The sequence below is a fragment of the Ambystoma mexicanum genome, chromosome 7p, assembly GCF_040938575.1.
Source record: "Ambystoma mexicanum isolate Mex_15411 chromosome 7p, UKY_AmexF1_1, whole genome shotgun sequence".
Taxonomy (NCBI): Eukaryota; Metazoa; Chordata; class Amphibia; order Caudata; family Ambystomatidae; genus Ambystoma; species Ambystoma mexicanum.
The window spans coordinates 741,738,636-741,766,216 of record NC_090939.1 but is presented as its reverse complement, the minus strand read 5'-3'; the positions used below and the strand labels follow the sequence as shown (position 1 = coordinate 741,766,216).

Sequence of the window (27,581 nt, the reverse complement as noted above, 5' to 3'; positions counted from 1 at the left end):
ATAACTTCTCTTCATAACAAGTTTACAACTACTCGTCTTAACACGTCAAAGCCGCACAAACGTACATGCTATTGTATCAATACAGGATCATTTAAACTGTCCAAGCACTGTGATGAGGTTGGGGTATCCATTATAGTGGCAATGCTCTACAGAAGTGCAAGATATGCAGTGTCATTTCTAGCCATCCAGTCCTATAAAGAGTTACATGCAGCACAGTTAGCACAACCCATTAATGTCCGACCTTTGTGCAACAAGTGAGATGTGAACATAAAAAAATGGGCACTATCTGCCCACCAAGTCCTCCTGACTCCCCCAAGGTGAGGGCCCACCCTCCAACAAGGAAGTCTCTGGTACCAAAGGTTGCAAGAGTTACTGTATTTTGCTGTACGATGTGTCTCGCTGTACATTACCTTTCTTCTAGAATCCACCAAGTTCTCCATGGACAGGACCATGAAATGGGAGTGCACCCAGACACTGAATGGCAATGGCAAACAAACTCTGGGGCACGGTTTGTTAGATGATCACACCGTGGGGATTCTTTTAAAGGTACAGTACATTGCTGCTGTGCACTTCCAATCAGTTAATTTAAGGCAGAAAGAGTGGTGAAAGTGGGCAACGGATTCTACATGTGATGTTGGAATATGGTAAAAGGTGGACTAAAGAGAGAATAGTGAACATTTTGGGAGATTCACATGTAGTGATGCAAAGCAATGAGGACAATCGCAAATTGAGGTTCTGTATGGGGAGTTTAAAGGTATGCTGAAAGCAAAGGAGAGTGCAGAAATAGTGTGCACCAAACAAGAGTGACCGACAGCAGAGGAAAATGTACTGTATCCAGAGAGGTTAAGGACATTGACACAATTGGTAATGGCTGAAGGGTTTGCGAATTTATGAATTGGGGATTTAGTTATAACAGGATGAATGTTAACTCAGCACTGGCCATACCATCTACAGGATGGCTACTGTATTTACAGTACATAGTTACTCTGAAATGACTCCTTAAAACTGTACACTAGGCTTACATTCCTTTTATTTCCTTCAGAACATGGGAATGACTAGAAGCTCCTCCTTTGTTGAATCGGCCGTCAGCATGCCTGGCACAGACACATGTAGGGCTGGCTTTAGAGTTGTTGATGTTAAGGAGGCTGTTCAGATTTCTGAGACATCAAGTGCACTCAATAAAAAAACGGTCTAGTTGCGATGGGGAACAGCAGGGGCCAGGGGCTGTAACCACCCTATAGTTGCATTTAGTCAAGGAACATCATGAGGGTGATGTTGACTGTAACCCTGAACCCACCTTTAAGACTCCCTCCTTACAACCTCATCTCAACAGGCCGCAGCCCATCCTTGCCCACCATTGTATCGCATACTTGTTACACATTGATCCCCATAATGAGAAGCCCCCTACATGCCTTACTTGTCTTCAGCCCTGTGTAATGTCCGCTTCTGAATGTCCCACGCCGACAGAAGAGTGGGGATCCTGGGTTGATGGACTTCCCAATGAAAACCATTTCAGCCGAGGATGACCAAGCAATTATTAAGTTCAATCAGTGCCCATCCGATATGGCGCAGATACTGTACAAACATTTGGTGACGTTCGAGCAGTTTCAACAGCAGCACAAGTGGGTCAACTTTGATGGCACTGATAACAAGCACAGGCTGCTGCTTCATTTTCAGAGGATGACTATCCTTGCCCTCTTACATGCAAGACTCTAAGGGGATTAAATGCAATTGCATAATAATGAAATCCAAAGCCAAATGCCACCAGCCCCAACCCTTAACACTTGGTAGATCACAAATCACATCTTGTCCCCTTTGATCCCTACACTGTTAGCATGTCTGTGCTTGCCTTGTCACCTATGCCTCCACCATTCGTTCCCTTGCCCACAGCAGCGGTCTCACATCTCCACTGCCTGCACACCACTGTGCAAAATTCACACCCCAGTCCAACCTCTCTCGCTGACCAAACTGGCGGCACCTCTAGTAAGCCATGGCTCTCTCCCTAGTAAACAGTGAAATAAATTATCAAAACATATAGTACACGGCCATGCACGACACTGCTGAGCTCACACCCTGAAATCACTGAGTATAATGAGTATCACTGATCTATAGTATCATCAGTGTGGCATGTCTATTGAACCAATACAATTTGGAAAAAGTATGAGTGTCTTTTTCTTCATTATATTGTCCACTTCCTTGGGATAGCAGCAGCGTAACATGAAATGAGAAGACAGTACAGGTACATGTACAGTACTCAAGATTTTGAAAACAAAGTCCATAAACCAAAACCACTACTCCATCTACATGTTTGTTGTTCCTCCATTCTGCTGAAAGACAATGAGGAGGACCTTCCTGTTGTGGTCTATAGTCTGCTGACAAGTGTCAGTACCTTGAAACAAAACGTAGCAATCCCAACAATCAGTTCTACCTTATTAATGAGTTTATGGCATGTTTCAGGTACCCCTTTTCCTCAGCCCAGACCATCTCCATGGGGTCTAGGTCTTAAGATTCGGGCAGAGTTTTCACCCAATTGTGTAATTGTTTCAACATAAAAGCAGCTACTCCAGAGCAGTTCGCATCGTGATCTTGGACAGGAAGCCTTTCTATTTCCACCCCAATCTCAGAGGTGCACAGTAGATAAGTCCTGTGCTTTCCTTCATCCCATGCTCTTGCAATACGATTCGACTAATAACGGGTATACAGTTGAACCCATTTATTAGGCTTCATTAGCTACAATCTTCTTCTAAATATCAACACATTGTTTAGCCTTAGTACATGTACATGAACAGTGGATTTTTGGCATAAGTGCATGTTTAGTGTGGTTAGTTGTGTTGTTTATTTGGCTTCTTTGCACACATTGTCATGTCTCTCCTTGTTTCTGTGTCAATTTATTATTTTTAATTGCATATTAGCACCCTCAGAGCATGCATGAGCCAATCAGGTTGCTCTAAAGCCGGCATGTATCTACTGAGTGCTCCGGCGATGCCACTGTTTATCTCCTCCCCTGGCTCCAGCCCCCAAATCCAGCCCCTCAACACCCCCAAGCCACCGCGGACCCCAATCAACTTGGCAATCCTGGGGCTCCCCGGCTGCTGCTGCGAACGAATCAGCGCGGTCAGGTTTTTTTTCTATTGCTATTATCACCTCTAGGGTTTGCCTACATCCGAATATATGGATGCATTACAGTAAGGCCTGTAACTTGTGCCCTGGGCCATTACTGGACAATGTAGCCCAACAGAACACTGGATTATGGCTTAAGTAATTATTTGGATGTTCAACTATCTAAAAAGCAAATAAGAAATTTGAAAATAAAAATTGGTTTTACATGTATCTGCCTTATTGACAACAGAGTAATAATGTATGTTGCATTGTAGTAGTCATAGAATGAACTAGGATTGCCCAAAATAGTTACATATGAAAGTTGAAATAATTTGTTCTACAATTCTTTTCCTAAGCAATTTCAAGTGGGAACATTCTCTTGTAATAGCCTGCAATCAGATTGCCTTGAGCTGCCAAATTGTCACTTTGTTAAAGGAGCTGATCTATAAGGGTGTATAGGCACTGAAAGAGAAAAAAGAAAGTAAACTCCACTGTTTATGCGGTTTAGAGAACTGCAGCTCTCCCCATTGTACCACAACATTGTACCACAACACTTACTCATCCATAAACATGAGCAGTCTCTTCTCTAGGTGGGATTTTTCCCCCGGCATGGAAGTAGATTGCAACCAGCATTATGGAAATCATGACAATTAGTAGTCAATAGTGGATCTGCCGAATGGTGTCCCAATCGCAATAAAGTTCTGTGATGCAGGGAGAGCAGTAATATCTGTAATGGACATAATTACACTAAAATACCAATAAATAACTGTGCAGTCATCACAAGGCAGCATCAAAAACCGCTCCCAGGTTACTGAAGAGCAGCAACCAGGTGTGTGAGATTGAATGAATCAGTTGGATCACTGTTTAAATGCTGCATTAATAGGTAATCTTGTCTCCCCGAGTTCGATGCAGTCTCAATTAATTCTGAGCACTTGTTCACACCACACTGAATAAGCACATGGAATGTTCCTGAGGGGTCCCGATCTATAAGGCACCCTGGTGTGAACAGCTCTCGCACAAAGGCCTTTTGTGGCCAATAATGCCCCAAGGTAAAGATCTTTTTTTTTTTTTAAATCGCCCAAGCGCACAATGGGCAGCTAACATTTCTATTTCACAGGATAATCTTGCATTTGCTGTCCTAGACCCTCATCTCGCGAAGATGTGACTCATGGTTTATAGTGATAATGTTGAATGCCAAAAAGTTGAAAGTCAAAATGTCGAAAAAGAATGGCCGAAAAAATTTGAATGTCATTTTTTTTATTTTTTGTTCGAAATGGGGGGGATCCCCCCATACCCCCCCTTTTTAAACCCTTTTTTTAACGCACGAAAGGCAAAAAAAACATGTAAAATAAAAAATGACATTCGGAAAAAAATAATTCGACCATTTGTTTTGGACATTTTTGTTATTCAATTTTTTGCAGTCGACATTATAACTGCACACCGTGACTCATCATCACTGTACCTTTATTTGACCATCTGTCTTCAGGTACAAAATAAAACACATTTCAAAGATCCAATATGAATTGCATTAAAAAGCACAATTATCAAGAAAACACATATAACAGTAAGAGGTAATTTATAAAATTACTAAAGTCCTTAGCATGAAAGGGCATACTTATGTACCAATAAGTAATATTAAATTACCTCATTAGAATCAGTGCACAACAAGTCATAATCCAAGCTAGATGGATACATTTAGCCACCCAGTAAACCACATCCAATTTATCAGTGGATTTGAAAAGAAACATTGCTTCATCCACTGTGCGTACATTTGCTCATAAAAATAAAGGTTTCAAATATCTCATTCTTAAGTGTTTAGGACAGCATATAATGGATCTGAGTCTGCACACAAATTCTGCATACTGGGCAGTTGTCAATACTAAAGCTAGTCCATGAGCTTGTAAACTCAGTCACTTTCAAAGTATTCAGCCTGAACTCGAAGTACAATGCACTTGCAAATTGGGGTTGAATAACATCTGGATATGCTTCGAAGCCAAGGTCACGTTTACATCGCAAGTACAAGGGTCCCAAAGTCATGTTATGACTTTTATTCACGAGCCCTAATCTAGAAAATGTGGATGCCACTTTGTTGACTCTAGTTTTACTTTCGGCGTCAATAGGTGTTGTCTTGTCCCAAAATACCCCGAAATCCAACAGCACTAACCATCTTTTAACATAGGTAAACCAGGGCAAGGATTTTCCCCCCATCTAATGCCAGGATACTCATCATGGATTCCCTGTATTTCGTCAAGCGAGATGACCACTGCAGTCTAGTCCAGTATAACACTGGCCTTAGTTATACTGGATTAGTATGCAGTAGTCATCTGGCTTGAAGAAATACAGGGAATTCATGGTACGTATGCTGGCATTAGATGGGGGAAAATCCTCAAAAAGTCTCAAATCGCACTCCAGGTTTAAGTGCTCGTGGGGTTGATCACTGAAAATGTAAGAGTTTCTTAAGAAATCTATTTTCAACTATGGCAAGACATTTACATTTCCAAGTCCCCAGATATCAGCCCTATATGCGGCTGAGAGTTTTGCCTGTAGTTGATATAATATGAGGGCAGGGCTGACACCTCCCCACCCCCGCACCCTCTTTCCGTGCCTTTGGAAAAACTTGGCCAGCAACTGCTATTCTGCTCCAATGTTACATTGGCCTTATCTCGCTGGACTGACCAAGATCCGCCGTCAGAAAACTGAATGCCAGATAGTCATAAAAACACACCTGGTCAAGCCTACAACCCATTACATTTATATTCAATGTACAATATTTCGAGTTGTGACAATTAAATAGCAGTTGTTGTCATTGAAATTTGTCATTTCTGCACATATTCAGTGTCAACCTTGACCCTGAATGTTACCCTTTGAAGTTTAGCTTCGTGGGAGATTGTTAAAATGAAGAGGTATGTACTGTATACCAGATGGAGAGAAAGAGCTTTGATCAATATCCTATTGTACAGTGTGTGTGTACTACAGCACACGTGTCCAGCAAAACACATCTCCAATCACAAATGAAGAAGGGTACTGTATGCTTGTGGCTGGACAGCTCTGCAAAGCACAACATACTGTCTGACACAGTAGATAAAGAAATCTTAGCAAAACCCTGTCACTTCACACTGTGGAGAGATGCATGCATCATTTTCACCCCAGGCAATAGGAAAAGAAAATAACCAAATCAGCCAGAGGTCAAGACACAGGGTCTTGTTCAGTGTCGAGGTGGCTGCAACATATTGGGCAAAACGTCTAAGCTTGATGACACCAACTTTACACAATTAAGAGATGAGGGCAGTTGCAATCTTGTAAGCACCCGAATGCCTCCTCCAAAATGTCAAGTAACCCCATTGAATAAAGTGAAACATATAGCTATAATTCGAGATGGAAATATAAGACTTTAACCATAAAATTCTGCTCGTTTCAGAAATTGTCTAGCCTATTGTATCCGGCTCAAAAAAACAATATCTCAAAATACCTTACAATGCAAGGTGGCATCTGTAATAGTGGCTATGACATAAATGCCTCACCAATTTACATGGGAGTTAAGCTTCCCTAGTGCCTGAAGAGGCACCATCATGTTTCCCAAAGAAGAACAGCTTTTTATTGGGCCCTCTATAGCAGTCTGAATTCAATTAGCTCAAATGGCATTAAATGAATGCAAATTAGGGCACCCCTTGAAACGTACAAGCATGTTGCACTTGGCATATCGAAGAGCAGCATTCATGTAAAAAAACATACTGGTGTCAAATGTTCTCCAACTTTTACTGCAAGTGGCCAAAACAGGGAATGGTTTGTTGCTGGAGATACGGCGGATGAGACGCCTCCCCCCTTGATTTATCATAACTCCACGGATGTTGCTGAGGAAGTAGTTGCGAATTAGACTAGACTTTTAACCAAGGAAAAAAGTACCCTTTATAAATGCAACCAAGCAGTTAATCCATTTGGCAAAGTCTGCGCTGACCCATAAGATTGTTTGTCCAGATCAAAGCAACATCTAAGGTTTAAAAGTCTCTGTCAAGCTAGGACTTGCATGTCTAAGGAAATCGTCTAGGAGTGCAGACTCGTATAGCCAATCGCTTTGCCTCATTCAGCTACTCTAAGCAAAATAATACTTTCACAAATGAAGACTGCATGCATGCTCATTTCTTGCGAATCCCACCTTATTAAGGCTGAATGTTGAGGAACGAAATGTTATTAAAAAATGTTTCTTGCTATCACTATTGATGTACATTCTAGATTTTCTTCCTCTCACCCTTGAAACAAGGATTCTTCGTGGCACTCTTTGTAAAACGCTACGTCACAATGGTATTAATAAACTCACAAGCCTGATAGAAAGCTTGAGGGGTTTTATTAGCAACTCTTTGCGGCGAGTAATTGGATGCTGTGGGGTAATTTGACTAAGGGGTTGTTCTACTTGGCCCCTTAGTTCCCATGGGCTCCTTCAACCTTAACCCAGATTTACTTGTCATCAAAGGTAAGCGTGAACCATAATGATCAGTAACACCGACTGTCTCCACTGGGGGTGGGTCTAAAGGTCAAGGCCGTATCTGCCTTACTAAAAGGTACACCACTCCAGTGTTACCAAAAGGTGGTCTCAATGATTTCTGATGGTGCCCAGTTTTTCTTAATCACAGCACCCCTCCATCTCGCTCAATCACTCCTCTCCCTAATCTTATGTCTCCCTCATCTTCTACCTCTTCCGCCGCCTTCTCCTTTGTCTTCCACCTTCCTACTACCCCACCTTCCATTCTCCACTCTCGCCTTTCTCTCTCTCTCTCTCTCCTTCAACCTCCTCTCTCTCCTTTTATCCTACCACCTCCTTTCTCTGCTTTCTTGCGATCGTCTCACACTCCTCTCCTCTATTTCTAACACCTTCCTTCTTCACCAACTACTCTCTCCATTCTTCAATCTTCCACACCTGCAAAATGTCCCTTTGCCTTCTCTCTACCTTTCACAACCACTCTCCCCCTCTGGCTCACAACGTGTGTCTCTCTCTCACAGTCTCTCTCTCTCTCTCTCTCTCTCTCTCTCTCTGCCCTCTCTTGCACTCCCTCTCTCACCTAAATCTGTTACACTCTTCCCCTATTTCTCGCCCATCTCTTACACCCCACTCCCACTGACTCTTATACACACTCTCAGAATCACAGATTCACTCTCACCACTGGGTTGCAATCTGTCTCACACATGATAGCTCACTTGCACTCCTACCAAATGTCTCCATAGACTCTTCAGCGCTCTGCTCCCCATTCCATCCCCTTTCTCCTCTCTCGTCTTCCTCCCTCCTACTCCCCCACCTTCCTTTCTCCACTCTCACCTTTCTCTCTCTCTCCTTCATCCCCCTCTCTCTCTTCTCCTACCACCTCTGCTCTCTCACAATCATCACTCACTCCCCTCACCCCTCTATCTCTAACACTTCCCTCTGGCACCAACTACTCTCTCCATCCTCCAATCTACCACTACTACAAAATCTCCCTCCACCTTCTCTCTATCTTTCACAACAACTCTCCCCATGAGGCTCACCTCTCTCTGTATCCAATGTCCACCCCTTCCTTACCCTCTCTCTCATTCTACTCTCACCTGAAACTTCTACACACGTACCTGATTTCTCTCCCATCTCTTACACCCCACTCCACTGCCACTCACTCTTACAAACACTCTCAGAATCACAGCTTCACTCTCACCACTGGGTTACAAAGGATACCTTCTCTGTAGTGCTATCAAATTTCTCTGCAGTCTCTTTGACACTGCTCCACCTCCCATCCCACTCCTTGTCTCTCGGTCTGCCGCCACACTTCCTGACCTCACCCTAACACCCTTCACTCTCTGTGGCTCCTGCGGGTGTTTTATACCCCTGACTTCCTATCCTTAGAATTCCCTCCCACTCACATTGGGTCCACATTCTACCGTACCTGGATCCCAATCTAATGCTGCCTTTTCCTCTGGGGTTGCTCTATTGTGCTAAAAGGGTAGATAAGCCTCTTTTAGTCCTGCCCCCTTTTGGTACGCAGCAAATGGTTATTTCCTTTGCTGGATCTCGGGTGAGCGCGCCGCTAAATTCAAGCTCCAGTGACCAATGATTTTGCTTAAGACAGGCGCCGGAAACTCAGCAGCTGAGGGAAGTATTCAGTGGTCCGTCGGGGTTGCTCAATACGGCACTGCATGTTGGTCCCGATAGGTTTGCAAGAAAGAAAAGAGTACTTGAGCCAGAATTGAGAATGCATGGCATTTGGTAATTGAAGGTGGTGCAGGTCATTTCTTTCAAGGCACATTTAAAGGGGGGAGGGACTTGGGCCCTCCCAGCCCCTTTCACCACTGGGGGAGGACTGGCTCTGGCATATCCCCTTTAGGCCTCCTAGCCCAGCCTGAAACGGGACTCTGTTCCGCCCTGACATGGTGAAGTCCATGACCCTGTCAGATAATTCCATGTTTTCTTACTTTGGTGCAGCAAAGTTGATAACCATTCCCATAACTAGACATCCAATAACTAAATGCTTCACAATAGTTTATATTTGGGTGACAGGGTAATATATTAATTTGCTAATGACATGTATTGTTTCAAAGAAGTTGTGCATATGGATATTCTGAAAATCAATGTTTGCATACAATTTAATTCAAACATTTCAATGCTCCACAATTAGGGTGAAGATGGGATTGATGAATAGCTCCAAGAAAGTAGAAAAGTCAGAGAATAGTGAATTTAAATAAGTGTGCGAACCACACATCTTAAAGACATCCATTAAATAAAAAGACTTGTGCAGTGCACCTAATACGCCAACAAAGAAATATTATAATAAATGCCTAGCGCCACTTCAAACCAACAAAAACAATAGGTTAAAAGAAACACAGGGACAGCAGCTCTGGCTCTCTTTGTAGGAAAGAAGTGTATGCACTTATTGTTGGTGCTATGCGGCATACAGTATACAATACAATACAATATGTTAAAAAGTTTGTAATTTACGCAATTCAAACCTCAGACTTTTGCCGTGTGTGAAATGCTGATGTGCCATCTCTGGATGTCTCTTTACCAACGGGTCTTGAGTGGCTCACCTCTGGAGTATTCTGTTCGCCCTGAGAAGAAAAGAAAAAAACACCTATCACCCAAAGATGGAGTTTATCGGTTATGGGTTTGCAAAATCAGAATTGGATGTAAATGGTAGTAATATCTGATTTACCATAATATCAATTGACACTCTTCAAAGTAAACCTTTAATTTTAAATGCAATTAAAAGAATGTTAAGTGCATATATATGGCTATGTTCAAGCCTTTTGCACTACACATACAAAACAAAATGATATTAATACAATTGCACAAAACATAATATGCAATACTAATAAAAATAAATCATTTACAATTAGAAAAACAGTAATATATTAAAAGATGAGTAAGACTGATAACCAATTCAAACTCTTGTCTTTAACAAGAATGATCTATTAAAAAATGCAGCTAATTAAAGTAAAAATGATTTCCAGACTTAATATGCCACTTCAGTGATAACTATCGAGTCTGCAGAGTATATAATACTCCAAAATTGATCAGTAATAACGTTTTCCAGATCATGCCAGAGATGAAAATACCCTTGTCGGTATTTATTTGCAAGACTGGGGCAATCAGTCAATATATGTCTAACAGTTTCAAAAGAAGTATTATAGAGGCAGCACTTCCTTTCTGATGGCATTTTCAGCCAGGCTCCCGTATATTTGTATACTGGCGAGACATTGAATCGTAAACACAAAATAAAATGGTTTAAGGGGCGATTGCTTATTTTTTGTAAATAGGTCCACGTTTTTTTAATTAAATGGCCCTGTGTCGAATATGTTAAATATCATTTCTTACCAGTGAGGTTCCCTATAGATTTTATGCGGTCCCAATCCATAGTATTTTGTTTAAGCTCATTATAGAATCTTCCAGGGACCGATTCAGAAGGCATAATTAGTTCTATTTCTCTTAAATGGGACCCCACCATATTTATCAGGTCTTTCTGCGCAGCTTTTCTATATTTATAGGTAATATGCTTCACGAAAATGTAATCCTAAGGAGAAAATTACAACGGGCAATCTTTCAAAGCAATGACAGAGATAGAAGACCAAGTTCTCTGCAAATTGCCTCTACAGGAACCTATTTGCGGAGACCAAGTAAGGAACGCAATATCTTTCCTTACATATTTATCTGGTAGTGTTTCCAAACCATACATGATCTAGGGACTAAACCCTTTTTATATGCTTCTAGCTTGCCTTCAACAGATCCGCTACACCTATGATTGATGAAATTGTTTATCGATTGCCATTTAGTGAATACTCTACCAATGAAGGATTCCTTATAAACATTTAAAGAAGGCAGAGCCTTAAAGGGCAATGCCAAGTAGATTTATGTGTCGACTAGGTCTAACTTTTCCTCTTCAATATGCCAAGGGAATTATTTTTTGCAAGATCTATTGCTTCCAATGACCATAACATTAGTTTTCATTTGGTTCAGTTTTAATCCATTTAGTTGGGTTTATTTATGCAGTGGAGTGATAGATCGCTGAAGATGAACAAGTTACTCTCTTACCTGGTAACGTTCTTTCGATGGGATGGTCCGACAATGTATTCCATAACTAGGACAGTAATCACCACATCTGTGCTGCTTCGAAAATCTTTCGGCGTCTGCGTCCTGCGTCGATGGCGTCGATACGCCGTCCTCGAGGACCTCCTCCAACGGCCGACATCACCAGATGTTATAAGTAGGACGCACGACGCCCGTAGCCTCAGTTGTAGTTTTGTCCCAGAACGTGTGGCACCAATCTTCTGCCAGCCTGACCACATAAACCTTGTGGAAACGTAAACTGCAATTGCATAAAAAAATTCTGCAGCGGGGAAGGCAGGGAGGGAGCGAAATGGAATACGTCGTTGGACCATCCCATCGAAAGAACGTTACCAGGTAAGAGAGTAACTTGTTCTTCGGGGGGATTGGGTCCTCTGACGTATTCCATATCTCTAACAGACTCCCAAAGCAGTACCAACGTAAGGAGGTGGGAAAAGAATTTTGAATCTAGAAATTTAGAATGCCCAATCAAATTGAAGAGTAAAGGACCGCATTGCCAAAGGCTAGATCCTGCCCACGGATAGAATCGAAGGAGTAGTGACGTACAAAAGTAGGGACCGAAGGCCAGGTGGCGGCATCACAGAAGTTACGAATAGGAACACCCCTCTGCAGGGCAGTAGAGGCAGCCATACCCCTGGTAGAATGGGCCCACAAGCCTACCAGAGGGTCCTTACCCGCCAAGCGGTAACATTCAGAAATTGCCACGATAATCCACCAAGGCAAAGTCTGCTTAGTAACAGCTTGTCCCAAAGGCCTTCCAGCGTAACCAATATAGAGTTGATCGTCCACTCTGACCCGGGACATGCGTGAAATGTAGAAACTTAAAGCTCGCTTAGGATCTAACCTATGGAGCCTCTCCTCGGCCTTACCAGGATGCGGAGGAGGATAAAATGCCGGAAGAATAACCTTCTGGCCTAAATGAAATTCCGACACCACCTTCGGAAGAAAGGAAGGACGAACTCTAAGGACAACACTTTCCTTATAAAACACAGTAAAGGGTGGCTTAACTGAAAGTGCCTGTAACTCACTCACTCTGCGAGCGGAAGTGACCGCAACTAAAAATACAGTTTTAAGAGTTAACAGTCTCAAAGGGCATGAATGTAAAGGCTCAAATGGAGCACCCATTAGAAACTTGAGAACAAGGTTCAAATCCCAACCGGGCACCTGGAAAGGTGACGGAGGGAACACATTAGTGAGCCCTTTTAGAAACTGCGAAATTAAAGGAATTTTAAAATAAGAACACTCCTCAGACGAGCGCTTAAATATGAACAGCGCCGCCAGGTAACCTTTAACGGTACCCACTTGCAACTTGTCCTTCCTGAGGAGTTTGTTCAAACTGCGCAAGTCCATGATGGGTCTCAATCCCCCATCTTTCTTCAAAATCAAAAAATAAGGGGAATACCATCCCTTGTTCCTCTCCGCTACAGGCACAATTTCTATGATGCCTTTCTCCAGCAGGGCTTGAATTTCCTGCGCAAGAAGCGGATCCAGACTCTTCAAAGAGAGATTCCCTGGTGGATTGTCGTGAGGCCTCTGCCGAAAGGGAGAACAGTAACCGTGGGTTATGATCTCCAGAACCCACACATCTTAAGTAATGGCACACCATTCTACAAGATGCTGCGCCAGGCTTCCCCCAACCGGCGAACCATAGGACATGGCCTCATGACTGAGCTGAAGCGGATGCGGTTTTGCCTGAGGGCAAAGAGGCAACTGCCCGAGCGGCCTTGGCACCTCGAGTACCTTGTTTTCCACCTCTGGCACTCCTACGGTGGCCCCTTTGACTAGCAGCTCCTCTCGCTTTACTTAAGGATGAGTAATAACGAAAGAAACCTCCCCTCCATTGCTGTCCCCTAGGACGAAAAGGCGGAGGTTGTCGAACTGCAGCCTCAACGACTTCGCTGCAGCTTTTGAGGTCTGCAACCTCTCAAGGCTCTCGCCAGCCTTGCTGCCAAAAAGATGTACACCATCAAAGGGCATGTTGAGGAGCCGGGCTTGCACATCAGGAGCAAACCCCGATTCCGCACCCACACAATCCTGCGTATTACGGTGCTCGCCGCCATGGACCGGCTGACGTAATCTGCCATGTCCAGACCCGACTGAACAGCCTCAAACATGGCATCCTTGACATTCTGTATCATAGCAAGAAAACCATCCCGTTCGTCCCCTTCGGGAATATGTTCAGCCGCTAAGGAAAAACAGATACACAGAGTGTGCGTGAAACATGACAAGGCACATGTGGAGTTGGCTGCCTGAAGAGCCATACCCCCTGAAGAAAACACTTTCTTCGTCCATCCATCAAAACGCTTGTCATCCCTATCAGGAGGGATGGTAGGATACAACGCCTGCTTTGCTGGGGCCGTGGCCGCCTGCACCACCAACTCTCCAGAGTGGAGTGCATGGTCAAGTAGCAGGGGTCGCTACTGGCTGGGCAGTATTTTCGCGGCAAAGACTTGCCCACTGCCGGGAGACTCTCCGGAGCAGTCCAAGCCACCGCCACCCTCCTTTGCAGAGCCATATGGAACGGCAGTACCGGGTCAGTTGTGGACCTTGGTCGAGGATATCCGTCAGGTCATCCTGCAGAAAATCCCCTGGTGGAGCAGACCACCCCAAGTACTCAGTGACCCTCGACATAAGGCGCCGGTACGAGGACTCGGCATGGGTGCCAGGCTCAGGCCTACAGAACTCCACCTCCGGAGAGGTGTCCAGACCACTGGCGTCGTGCAGCGACTGACGCAGGTCCTCCATCTGGCTATGTCCAGAGATAATCTCATCTGGTACCGTATCAGGAACCATCCCATCTTCAGAACCCTCATCCACCTCAGAAATATAATCAAGATGGTGGAAAGTGGGCACACAATGGGGGACAAAGACATGTTTGGCCTTGGCCAGAGCCTTTCTAGGGGGTTCCACTGTGCCACGGGGTACCTCTGACAAAACAGCCTCAAAAGGCCTCGAGGGCGTGGAGTGAAGTGGCGTCGACGTCGAGCGCGGCGCCGACAGCATCAACGGCTTCGACACAGGCCTCAAGGGCGGAGGCCCGAGCGTGTCCTTCGACAGCCTGGGCGCTGATGGCATCGACGACTTCCTCAGAGGCAGAGCCTCGAGACAGTCCCTCGACGAACTCGGCGCCACAGGCGTCAATGTCTTCTTCGAAGACTTCACAGGTGCAGACATCTTGAGGGCGTCGAGGTCTGGGACCTGGAATGGGCATGACTAGAACGATTCCCCTTGTCCGAGCGGGACCTTTCCCTCGAATCGTGCCGCCCACCCGAGCCCGAAGGCGTACGAGCGGTGTCTCTAGTACTGTCACGCCCAACCCCACTCGGAGGCGAGGACGGACCAGTGCCCTGCGATTCAAGAATCAACAACATTTTCTTACTGAAGGAAGCCCATTTCTCCGGAGTCGCATGCTTGGTGGGATAAGCAACCCGCCGACGGGCGGTGTCCTCGGACGAGGACGGAGCAGGCGACCGATGCTGGCACTTCCAGGAGTGCCTCGAAGAGGCAGAGGAGTGGCAGGACCCACTCCGGGACCCAGACCCCTGAGACCTACGACGACGATGCGGAGAGTCGCCCCTTGAATCGTCCGTCGAAAGCCCAGTGGACCTTGACTTCCGCAGCTTGGACACCTTACCGGCCGACAGCTTCTTCTTACGCTCCCGTAAGGCCTTGGACGTAAGCGACTGGAAGTCGACACAATCATCCGTGTCGTGGGCCTCCCCGAGGCACCAGAGGCAGGCGTTGTGCGGATCTGTGACCGACATCTTGGACCCGCAGTCCCCACACTTCTTGAAGCCCGGACGCGGGGTGGAAGAAGAGGAAGACATCCCGATAAACTTCACAACGAACAGGTTCGAAGAACCGAAAGAACAGAAACTCCAAAGAGTCGAGGCGCGTCGAGAACTCCGAAGCAAACACATTCATGGAAAAAACGGAAGTGAGGCTATGGGAGTCGTGCGTCCTACTTATAACATCTGGTGCCGTCAGAGGAGGTCCTCGAGGACGGCGTATCGACGTCATCGACACAGGACGCAGAAAGATTTTCCGAAGCAGCACAGCTGTTGTGATTACTGTCATAGATATGGAATACGTCGGAGGACCCAATCCCCTCGAAATATAGATGTTAAGTCCATAGAAATCTTGTCATCTGCATATCAGATCCATGATATCGGGTCACCTGCTAACTTTGGGGGAAAGTTGTTACATTTTCCTAGATGTTCATCTAAATCGGCCACGTAAATGTTGTAAATGAGAGGGGAAAGACTTGTTTTAGGCTGATATTTTTGAGAAAAGGTTTAGTAAGAGTGCCTGTTTGCGGTGTCCTTACTTGGACCATTGTATCAGTATATATACATTTAAACTTAATGTAATATAACAACATTGGATCAATGCCCCAATTTTCTAATTTGCTCGACAGTCTAGATCTAATAACAGGATCAAAGGCGACTGTATAGTCTGTCAAGCACAAATATAGGTAGTTCCTAGAAGATACTGTCACGTCAGCTGTTAACACATGCAAAGCCCACATTCCAAAACGTCATAATACAGGCCTTACGAAAGCCTGTTGACACTTAATAAGGGCCTGTGATTCCACCCATGAAGACAACCGTTTGAATAAGAAAGAAGCAAAGGCTCTTGCTGCTTGTGTCTGACATGGTGAGAAGACCGAAATTCGCTGGCTCCGTATAGCTACCCTTCTTGTGTATAGGTGTCACGCCGCCCGCATTGGGGTCCACTTACCTGAAGCGGCGCGCCCCATCCTGGAGGATGTACCCGCGCTTTCGCTTGGGGTCTCCAGGGCTGTCCTGGTCCTCGGGCGCTTCGGGGTTCCCTGGGCATGCTGGTCTGCGCATGCACGGGCGGCCGTTTCGCGTTCTCCGCGCATGCGCACTGCACGGGGCTCTCGGTTTGGACAGCCTTGCGGTCCACGCCTCTCTCCAGGCTAACCAACACCTGGGAGACAGCACGGCTTGCGTTCCAAGCCTCCCGGGTGTTGGTAGCCTATTTAAGGAGCCTGGCCATTCATTCAAACCGCGTCTCAACGCGGTTTGATTTGGATCGTGTTCCTCGCCGGTTTCTTGTGCCTTCCTTACCTGTTACCTGATTCCCGTTCTTTCTTGTTCCTGATACCCTGCTGGTACTTGCTGGTACTTCCCGTGGTTCTGTTGTCCTGTCCTCCCCTTGTCCTGTGGTTAGGGCTCCCTATTCCTTCCTTCTAGTTGGGTGGTTCCCTTCTGTTCCTTTTAGTTGGCTCTTGCCCCTTGTACCTTGTCTGCCTGCCCGCTCTGCCTCCCTTGTCTTGGTGCCTTCCTTGTGAGCCAACCTCTACCTTCCTCTGCCGGATCAGCCTCCTACTAACTTCCACTGTGACCTGATCCTTGGGACTTCCACCTTCCGAATCCAGTCCTCCTTGGGCCTCAGTATCGTCATCTGGAAAGGCTCCCCCTGTCAGTGCTTGCACTGTCCTGACGCCACGCTAATCAGGGGAGAGCGCACCCGTGGCGTTGGGAGCTGGTTCATCTCCAACCCGGTTCCACTCGGGCGGGAGCTGGGCTGGCTTCCCGCGTCATCAACTACATCTCCGCAGGACTCCTGACAGCCAGGCATCATCTTCAAGGTCTTCAACCGGATGAACAGGTACGCAACGTCCTCGTGACGCAGTCTATAACAATAGGTATCAGGATCAAGGTGCACCAGCTATCATGAATCGCAGCAGTACTCACTATCCTTGTATATTATACATCTAGCATCTCAGCCCACAATCCACGTTTCTCTTTATAGACAGTATTTGCCAAGCCATCGGGCCCTGGCGCCCTTGATGATTTGAGTTTACGGATCTTACCAAATATTTCCTCCATACCAAAGATTACTGCATCTTTAACAATAATAGGGCTGGCAGTAGCAAGGACCAGTTCAGCAGAGGATTCCACCCAAAAGTGCTTGCTAATAAACCTGTACTATACTTCTTCTGCAATAGAGCAAACTTCTTTGGGCTTCTGGTCAGATATTTTTTTTTATACACATTTCTTTTTCTCAAATTGTGTGCTTTCAGAATTATATAAAGGGCTCTCCAGTTTGCTGTATATAAAGTACTTTTGCAATGCCTTTGCCTTTTTTTTTCTACTTCGCAGTGCTAATGTAAATAGATTTGCTTTCACGAGAAAGTGTTGTTATTTTTATCAATTAAGTGACAGCTTTTTTTGAAAACATTTCTTCCTTGTGTGAATATTACTGTTGTGTGGTGCACCATTTTTATAAATACCATTCTAAGTACACAACTTATTTGGGTGTTTATAGGACATTCTGCAAGGTCTGACCCATATGCTTACCACTTTGCTGTAACAATGCTATAGGGTGGGCATGACTTTCGACCAAAAATTAGTTAATTTTCACTACATTATTCTGGGACCATATAGCACGGTTTCCTTGAACGTTACATGTTGCTTCCCTCGATCTTCCACCGATAGCGAGACGCTTTTACCAGTGCATGCAATTAATTTGTTGCAAAAATACAATCCAGATTTGAAAAACTGTTTCCTGTACGCCAACTTTTGACCATTTGTTAGGTAGCACTGTCTCTCGGAATTGGTGGCAGAAGATCATAGGCTACCAGCATATCAGTCCACACTCTCCCCTTTTATAACAATTGTTGCCGATGATTCTCCTGCACATTAATAGTGCTCGACCTGAAGACCTGGTCATCAAGGAGTTGTTCCTCGTCACCAGGACTTAAGCAGGGAGCATTACAATCATCATCAAGAAGAATATGGCAATTTTTAGGTGTATTTGCCACCTAACACCTCTAATTTGTTTGAGCAATGCAGAAGTATAGATGCCTTCTCGGGGTTCGTATAAAGTGATTAACAGGGTTTCAGAGTTTTTTGGGGGAAAAAGTTTGACGGTTGCACATAGATCATTTGGATCTAAATCAATGGCAATTAAGTACAATTCGGAGTCCCAATTAATTTTTCTGCTATACATAAAGCTCCTTTTGGCCGTCCAATACCATTACTTATAGCCCTTTACGTCAAAAATACATAGCCATCTAGGGCTAGGTTGTGTTTTAACCAGGTTTCTTTTGGAGAAAATATGGACGATTCTGCAAGTAAATTTGTTCCTTCTAAATGGTTTATGAAGGACTTGTGTCCACGTGTATTCCAAGACACCATTTGCAGAGGGCAGGAGGACTCTCTTTCAATTTTGCATCGTAAGTCCAGATAATGGAGCCCAGTAACTGTAATTTTGTTTGTCCTCTCCGTGACCGCAGACAGCATATTTAGATTGTAGGAAAACACTTGGCACAGCATCAACCTTTTTCCTAAATTGCCACCTGTTAGCCTGGTTCCTATTTGTGTTTGGGTGGTTAATACCGAAAGAAGAGGCCTGTATCCTGTATCCCAATTTTAAAATGGATAGTGTAAATAGTCTGATCCTATTCACCATCACCGGGGATATGAAACTAACGATTGACCAATTACTGCTGCTATCCAAGGCCGGCAATTCAACACTTTCAATATCATTTGTGGATATGATGGCCAATTCTGGGATCTGATGTAGCAAGTATAATATAGAGGCTTGGTTTAAGAAGGGGCTATGGTATTATTTTCCCAAAAACAAAGTTTTGTTCCGAGTACGTTTCCTTGTTGGGCATGTGAATTTATATTTGCAGAAGGAATAAAACGTACTCCATTAGCGTGGTCTGTAACAATCAGTTGCATGAGGGATGGAAAAAGATGCTTTTTTTTTATTTAAACCGTTAAGGTCACTCTGATCATCACAGAATTGATGTCTGATCTGTCCAGGAGGTTATTCATCCATGTGATTTAAACCATTCTTCTAAGATGGAGTGATACAAGAATTACTGTATTGTGCCCCCGTAGTGGAGCATTTATCAGAAGTAACCCGTGTGGTATCTTCGCTTACACAATTTCGATCCTTTTCAGGAAATTGAAGCCATTTGTCCAATGTACCGATAGGTGATGATCCTTTACTTATGTTTTTATACATTTTTGGATTTAGATTTTTTTTATTGGAATCGGAAGCTATGGAGCTATAGTATATTAACTCGGTTTCATTTTGCACTGATGAGGTATCAAAGTCATCCAATTCACTAAAAGATTAATTTAAAATGATTGGCAAGGAACTGTTAGTAAATATCAGCCACCCAAGCAAGGGTATACTTCATTGCTTGTTGATTGTGAACCAGGGTAGATACCATACCAAATATAGCATTAGAGGAAGCCGCCAGCGCATCAAGTTTTCGTAATTTGGTGCATACCAGCATCGTCATTTGTCACGCTAGTAAAGAGGGAATTTCCAAGAGATACCTTTTGCAACTCCAGCCACTAGTTTAAAAGTGAACTGTTACTGTCCAGCTCGGCTGTACTCTAAGGTGAACTGACAGTAAGCAGGGCAGACAGAGTATGTTCCACGCTAATTGCATTTTGCATGGGGCCATTTAGAATAGGAGTGAAGAAACAAGTAATTTTTGCATGATTAATCTGAGCTATCTCGACGTGACTTTCAGTATTCTCTGAGTCTGTTACAGAGACCGCTTCCGTGGCGGTAGCAGCCTCTGACGGTTCTATGCCCATGTTTGATTTATCACATTTGTGTGTGCTTCTCAGACCCACAGCCTTATGATTTCGAGTTTGCGTTGCAATGAGGCCATGTTGGCTCACGAACGAGGTAATGGCGGCCTTTCCACTATGTTTTTTGGCAACAGTTGCCGTCTATTTATGACCAAGTGAGATACTCAAAGGAATTTTGCGAAAGGCAAAAAGAGCGTCTGATAAGTTTACAGGTTGCCAGGAACAGTTATCGGCAAAAACGATGTTATGTTGTCACCACTTACCCGTCGGCCAGCAAAGACTCTCAGGCAGTTTTTAAGTACCTCCTGCAGATCCAGTGAGTGGATTACCAAATTACTAGGAATAACAGCCAAATGCCAAAAGGTAAGAATCTCCTACCAAGACTGTGTAGAGGAGGAGCCAAGTACCTCTACCGGACGTCCCGCCCCCATTTTGCCTATATGTTGGCAGCTGGAAATTGCGACATGCGCAAAGCCAATAATGGTACCTATATCGCAAAAAGTTCTTGAAACAAGGTATCCATCGAGAAAACCATACATAATGTATCTGCAGAGAAATGACAGTCTCCTGAAGGAGGTTTCGGAAGAAGTGTGAAGATGAGTGAAAGAGTGAAAGAGAAGACTAGTGATGTCACATGAGGCAGAAATGACGCACCCAGAAAAGATGCCAATGAAGAAAGTATATAGACCTTATAGACTTATAGGCGAAGTAGAGAATCAAGCAACATTTTGGGAGCAAAATGAAGAGAGCACGTGAGGAGAAGCACTGAAGAAAATGCAAAGCCATTTCATAAATATACAGATACACAAGTAGACGAAGTAATCATAAGGCTGGCTATACGTAGTGAATAGACTGCAGGCGGTGCCGCCAATATATATGTGTATGTATAGAATCTGGATGTTCCACAACGCATTTTTGCAAACTTGGACCCTGTGAATGGAAGGGCTGGAAGTGTGGAGCAGTAGAATAAAACAGCTGACAGCGAAGGAAGATTTGAGAAGGCTTGCCTGGCCCATTGTCAAGCGTTGAAACCGCAAAGAACCTGGTTATTTACTCGAGAAGATACAATGAACATTAGAAGTGAGCCCAGCTCCTGCTTGAGGTGAAATGGAAAAACATTAGAAGTGCCAGGTTTTCTTCATTTAATAGTATTAAATCCAACGAAGGAAGCGAGACCAGAAGATAAGGCAATGCCCTCACTCCCTTTTATTCTCAGGCACAGTGAGCCTTTGCAAGGCCGAGTTCAAAGGCATTAATTGAATGGTAGACCGCAGGAGGGATGATGGATGTTGGGCTAATTGGGTGGGGAGGCATGACAAAGCAAACCCCCTGCACCTGGGGTACCAGCATGCGTGCGTGCTGCTAGCAAGTGGGATATTCCAGAAGGGGACGAGCGTGCCAACCAATCATAGAGGGCCATGTAGCAAAGAGCCCTATAGTTTGAGAAGCCAATAGAATGTTGTGCATTAGTCTGACACGTAAGATGACTTGCGCTATGGATGGGCATAGCCGTCCACCTTACCTTAGAGATCCAATCACGATCCCATACCCATACCCCAGAGAAAGTATATGTGGATGTTTTCCTTAAGCCTATCACAAACCTACATAGGTTTTCTTATTTTGCCACGTAGTATGACATCAGTGATGATGAATTGTTAGTTTAAAGTTGTGTTTTTTTATGTGATGCGTTGAGACTCTTGAGAGAAAACTTGTGCAGCGTCTGTTGATGTCCGTTGTACTCCCTGTTTTAACAAACTGCAATTATAACAGTTGTGTTTTTGCCAACTTCCTGAGTCAGTCTGATTCTTGATGTATGAGTAAGATCTGCATCCCATCCATCTCAGATACTGTTACCTCGTTTTAAAGGGCCTACGGGTTCACTTGGTAGCAGAAAGAGGATGGTTCAGGCCTGTCGTTCAGTAGGCTTTTAGTATTTTCGGAATATCGGACATTCTCTGCCATTTAGCTGGAGGGTTGCGAGGTTTCCTGTGGAGAGCGGCCGATATAGAAATCTCGCAAGAAAACTGTTACAGGTGGGATGGATCCCTCTTTCACGAAAACCCTCCTATTTTACACAGACGCTGAGCAGACTGCAGGCGATGGTGGCTGATTGGAGGAGGAGATGATCCCGGGGGTCTGTAGCTGAAAGGCGACTGGTGAGTAGATTAAGGGGACTGGCAAAATAAAGGAATGGAGATTGTGGTAAAAGAATAAAGTAACGGCGGGCTGATTAATATATGACGAGGAGCGTCAAAAAGAGCCCAGTGTCGTAGCTCAACGAGCTTTAGAAGGAATAATTTCAAAACCCAAGTGGGTACTTAGGCTGCACATAAACAAGGCTTATGATAGGGAATGATTCAAACTCCAGTCTGAGTATTTTAGGGGCTGAGAGAAAAGGAGCGTCATGACGAGATATATGTAAAATCGACTAGTCTGGCTTTTTGTGTATTTTGAAACTAAGAAAGGTGTCCCGGAGTGACAAAAGTAACATTGTGAGGTTACGGAAGAGGAAAAAATGTATCTATCTTTTTAGTCATTGTCGGTGCCGACTGAACAGGTAGATTGAAGTAATTAAGAAGTAGAGTTTTCGTGCAGCGATGGTAGTGCGTGCTCATATTAGTTATTTTTCTGGAATGTATTCTGTACAAATCAACGGTAAGTAAGTATTGACAGTCAATTAAGAATTGTCACAATGGGGGATGTTACTCCACTGATGCACTTGTGCAAAACACTGATAAAACACACACCCAAGCTCAAACAGTATAGTGCGGAATGGGTCAAAGGGACAGCAGACAAAATGTTCATGTCATGGCCACAAAGGGGATCGCTGTCAAAGGCGGTTTTACAACACATGACCACATACTTGCACGTTGCGTACACAGGAAAGAAATTGGAGAAAAGGCTAGCTAGCTTAGAGCTCTGGAAAATGTACCAAGAGAAACAGGAAGATCTGCCTCCCAAGGACTGGATGCTTAATCAGTGTAGGGAGGAGGGTGCTGTCATGATGCCTACCCCCGGGCATCCGGATCGAGTCCATCAGCCCCGGGAGCAGGCATCCAGATACTTATTAAAACCCCAACAGCCCCGGCTGGGGGCTGTTTGGATTCAGTCCTGGCGCCTTAGGCACCAGGCTCATCATAGAAATCAGTCCTGGCGCCATAGGCGCCAGGCTCATAGAATTTACTTACCTTATGCAAACCATGCTGCAAATGAGTCCAAGCCAACATGAGGCCTGGATGGGACTATTTTATTACAGGGACTATTTTTCACTCGGGTGTAGTTCTGGGGACCTTCTTACCTGGGACTACTTTGCAGGCTATTTAAACCACGCCCGAACAGCAACCCATGCTTCGTGTTATTCTGCATCCAGCAGCATAACGCTCACCGTGTCTGCAAGTCAGCATCCAGTCTTCTGCCACACCCGTCTCGAATCCGGAGCTCCTAGACAAAAGGAAAAGAAAGGAGAAGAGGTTAGATCACGGACATTATTTGATACCTTACCTGATTCCAGACCCAACACAGCTCCGAGCCTGGAAAGGACATTATTTCAGCCCGCGTCGCTTCGCCAGCAGCAACGCCACGTTATACTCGCCAGTCCACCGCATCTTTAGATTCGGCGCTGCCTCCATCATTTTCTTCGTCGAAACCCAGCACCTGGGGGGAAAACAAAAGGAATAACAAGGTGAGCTGAGAAAACCGACAAAGACAATCTCTTGCCACCATATGCTTACCTGCTTTACCACCAGAGGTATTATCCTTTAATTCGCTGCATCTTCCTATGCCACACCTATAAAGGGAGAGAAAACGGCAAGTTAAACTCATGCAACTTTTACCGGGCAGTGTTTGGTAATACAGACTCTTACCTGAACGCCATCAGCTGCCTCCAGGCAATATTCTTTTGGACCCAGCTGCAACCTAACGAGGGAATGGAACAAGAGTGAATATCGGACATATTGAACTCTTTGAACTTTATAGACAGTGGAGTCAATATTCCTCCGGAACTCCTCCAGTACCTTCAAACCAGTGAAGTAACTGGTATCTACGCACCCCTGCATGCCATGTAGGATGGAGAGCTCATCATTTAAAAACAAAAGGTGAGGTTACCAAGAGGGGATAATGGAGGTGATTAGTGGGGAGAACGAGAACAGTTGGGGGGCCATCACTAAAGTCCACGGCTGGCTAAATACCTTTCTCCACTTGCAGGAGAATACTTCTACGAGTCCAGCAGACAAGATTAGGCAGGCCAGTCCAGACAGTCATCTCTGCACTACGCATCACATTGGTGGAGACCGCAGCTGTCCGGGTCCTATCGACGTCCCTGTGGGAACCAGGTGAGCGTAACAGGTGCTGAGCCTTCTGCTGCCCTTACCTCGCCCAAAGTAAATGGTGATAGTTCAAAAGATGAAGGATTGTATCCATTGAGGGAACTAAAGGTGCCGACAGGATATAGTAATCCGATACATGAACCGCCTGCTTACAGCAGTGACGATAGTTCAAAAAAAGCTAAAGGAAAAGAGATCTTTAAGGTCTTGCAAGACAGAAGAGAAAAGTGCACGACCAAATAGGACACTAGACATAGAACGAGAGATTAAGAGATGGAAAGGATAAAAGGATAAAGCTGATGAGGTAACGCTCGTACAGAACGAATGGATGGGACAGATATTGCTCAAGCTCGATGGGAAAAGTATTGAGGAAATTAGGTAAAGGGACGATCAAGAGGAACAGGATAGAAAAGACAGGGAATAAGAGAAACGATTGAAAGACAATGAACACAAGAGAAAGAATAGACAAAGGCGAGAACAAATTTACCAAGAGGAGCAGCAAAAAAAAGAAGAAAGGGCAGAGGAACAAAGAAAGTATGACAACAGGCAGAGAGCAATCGAAGAACGAGATAGGCTAGAAAAGAAGAGAGAAGAGGAAGAAGCTCAGAGATTATGGGATAAAAGAATGTAAAGACGAAGGGAAGAAGAAGTGCGTAGAGCCAATGAAAGGGAAGAGAAAAGAAAAGAAGAGGAAAGGATCAGATGGAAGCAGGAAAACAAAAGGAATTAGACTAAGAAATGGAGCGAAAAAGGAGACAGAGGGAACGCAATATTGATCGCATTTAGAAAGAGACAATGGAACCGAGTCCAATGATATCATGGAGCCATGTAGAAATGTTCCACCCATCGCAGGTAGCAATATCAGGGCCGTCTAAAGTTACATTAGATAAGAATTTTGAGATAGGAACCATCGGAGATAGGATTGATAAAACTATCAAGAGATGAGGGCAAGAAGCGAATCGGGGAGTCACCCAATCAAAAAGTGAAGAAGGAAGTCTGTTTAGTCTCAAGCATATAGCCTTGTCCTTACACAGGCTGACCTTGGACAGAGGTGACAGAAAAGAGAGCCATACTATTTGGGGACTAGATATGTCAGACGAAGAAAGGGAAAGCTCCCATGGGGAGGAGGGAGAAAGTGCACACGGTCCTGAGGGATGTCTGCAGACAGACAAGGAAGTGAGATTGCCTTATACAGAGCAACTTAAGGATAGGACGCCAGATCCCATGACGTACCCAGAGCGACCTAAAGGACGATTGCATAGTGAGAAGGGAGTCGCCAACATATGTGATCAGGCTGAGGTCATTACCAGGTAGAAGACAATCAGGAACCATTGCCCCACTATGGATATGCAGACGATGGGAGCCGATTGCGAATTTGGGTTCACTCAGTTCACTTTATTGGAGAAAGTAGGGGCCAGACCGCAGTATATCCTCTGGCCCCAAATGGAGAAGGATAACTTAAGATGTAAACTCCTTAGTTTAACAGCGGGTGCGGGAAAATGGATTTATGAGCTAGAAAAAATGACAGGAGGAAATAGGATATGGGGGACATTAAGGGTCTCTTAGCAGCCATTTTTGGGGAAAGGGCTGATGACATTTGGACCAGAGCAGGCTACTCAAGTGTCACGGCACAGAACACAGCTCATGGTGGAGCGCCATATAATAATTGCAGAGTAGTTGTGTGGAGAGCACTTAGGGTACAGTATCCTGATACTTCAGATATGGGTGCAATTATGGCACATAAGAGGAAAGATGACAAAGATCAGCTTGCTTGTATTACTTTATATATATAATAGTTATTATGTATTTAGCCAAAAAATGTACATTTAAAATTAATCATCACATTATACATTCCGATATCCCTTCAATAAGACAATACAATAAAGCAATACAACCGATCAGAAATAATCACAAATAATAAAAACAAGTCTAAAATGTATTAAAAAAACATCCTGAGATAACTGTTTAAGAATTCCAAGACAATGCTCGTAAAAGTGCATCATATGATGAGTAATATTAAGGGTATGTCCTGCTAATAATTTCTCCCAGATCTCATTTATATTACTTAAAAGAATAATGCGCTCAAACATATTATTGTCCCAACAGATGGCCAATAATGAAAAACATGCACTAAGCATAATTTTAGTGAAAGTTCCTATGTAAACTTTTGAGCAAACGAGGCTCAAAGAGCCTACATGGGAGTATCCATTTTGCCATTTCAGGCAGCCTGCTCAGCTCATGTTAAGGTCTGCCCTGAGGCACTAAACACGCAGCAAAAGCCCACTGCTGGGAGCTTTTGCTTACTGCAGCCAGAGCAGAGCTGCATGAGTTGAGGAGGCAGCCTTCACTTTCATTTTATGTTTTCGGTGCTCCCCAAGCCAGGGAAGCACAGAAAACGTAAAATGAAAGTGAAAAAAGCGAAGGCGCAGCAATTATAATACAACGTTGTTGTATTTCTGATTGCCGTGGTTGGAAAACCACAGCAATCACAAATACAACAACGTTGTATTTCTGACTGCAGCAGCTTTTGCTTGGAGTCTCTTTGGCTCCTCCGGGTTGGGGGAGTCCAGGAGACTCCAAACGAAAGCCGCCGCAGTCAGAAATACAATGTCGTTGTATTTCTGAATGCAGCAGCTTTCACTTTGAGTCTCCCGCTCTCCCCCGACACGGAAGAGTCCAGGAGACTCAAAGCGAAAGCTGCTGCAGTCAGAAATACAACTTCTTTGTATTTCTAAATGCTGCGGTTTACTTTCTATGTTTCCCGGGCTCCGGGAAACGTAGATCGAAAACTGCAGCATTTTTAAATACAACAACGTTGTACGATGAGACTGTGAATTTGGGTGGATCTCTGTGGGCGTGTCAAGGAATGGTGAGCAAACCTGGGTTGGGGAAGCCCAGGAGACTCTAAGCAAAAGCAACAGCAAACAAATACAGCATTATAAATCTTGCGTTTTTCTTTCTAATAAAGAAAGAAAACCGCAACATTTATATTGC

General features: G+C 44.5%; 1 protein-coding gene across 11 annotated transcripts in view; it reads right to left on the bottom strand.

Moving 5' to 3' along the window:
• The window catches only part of CDKL5 (cyclin dependent kinase like 5), a 2,489,742-nt gene that overhangs the window by 282,463 nt on the left and 2,179,698 nt on the right, over positions 1-27,581 (bottom strand). For all 11 annotated transcript variants that reach the window (XM_069636841.1, XM_069636839.1, XM_069636845.1 and 8 more), the window contains one exon: positions 10,063-10,161. In XM_069636841.1, coding sequence (XP_069492942.1) covers positions 10,063-10,161 — 99 coding nt within the window. The remainder of the gene's footprint in view (positions 1-10,062; positions 10,162-27,581) is intronic.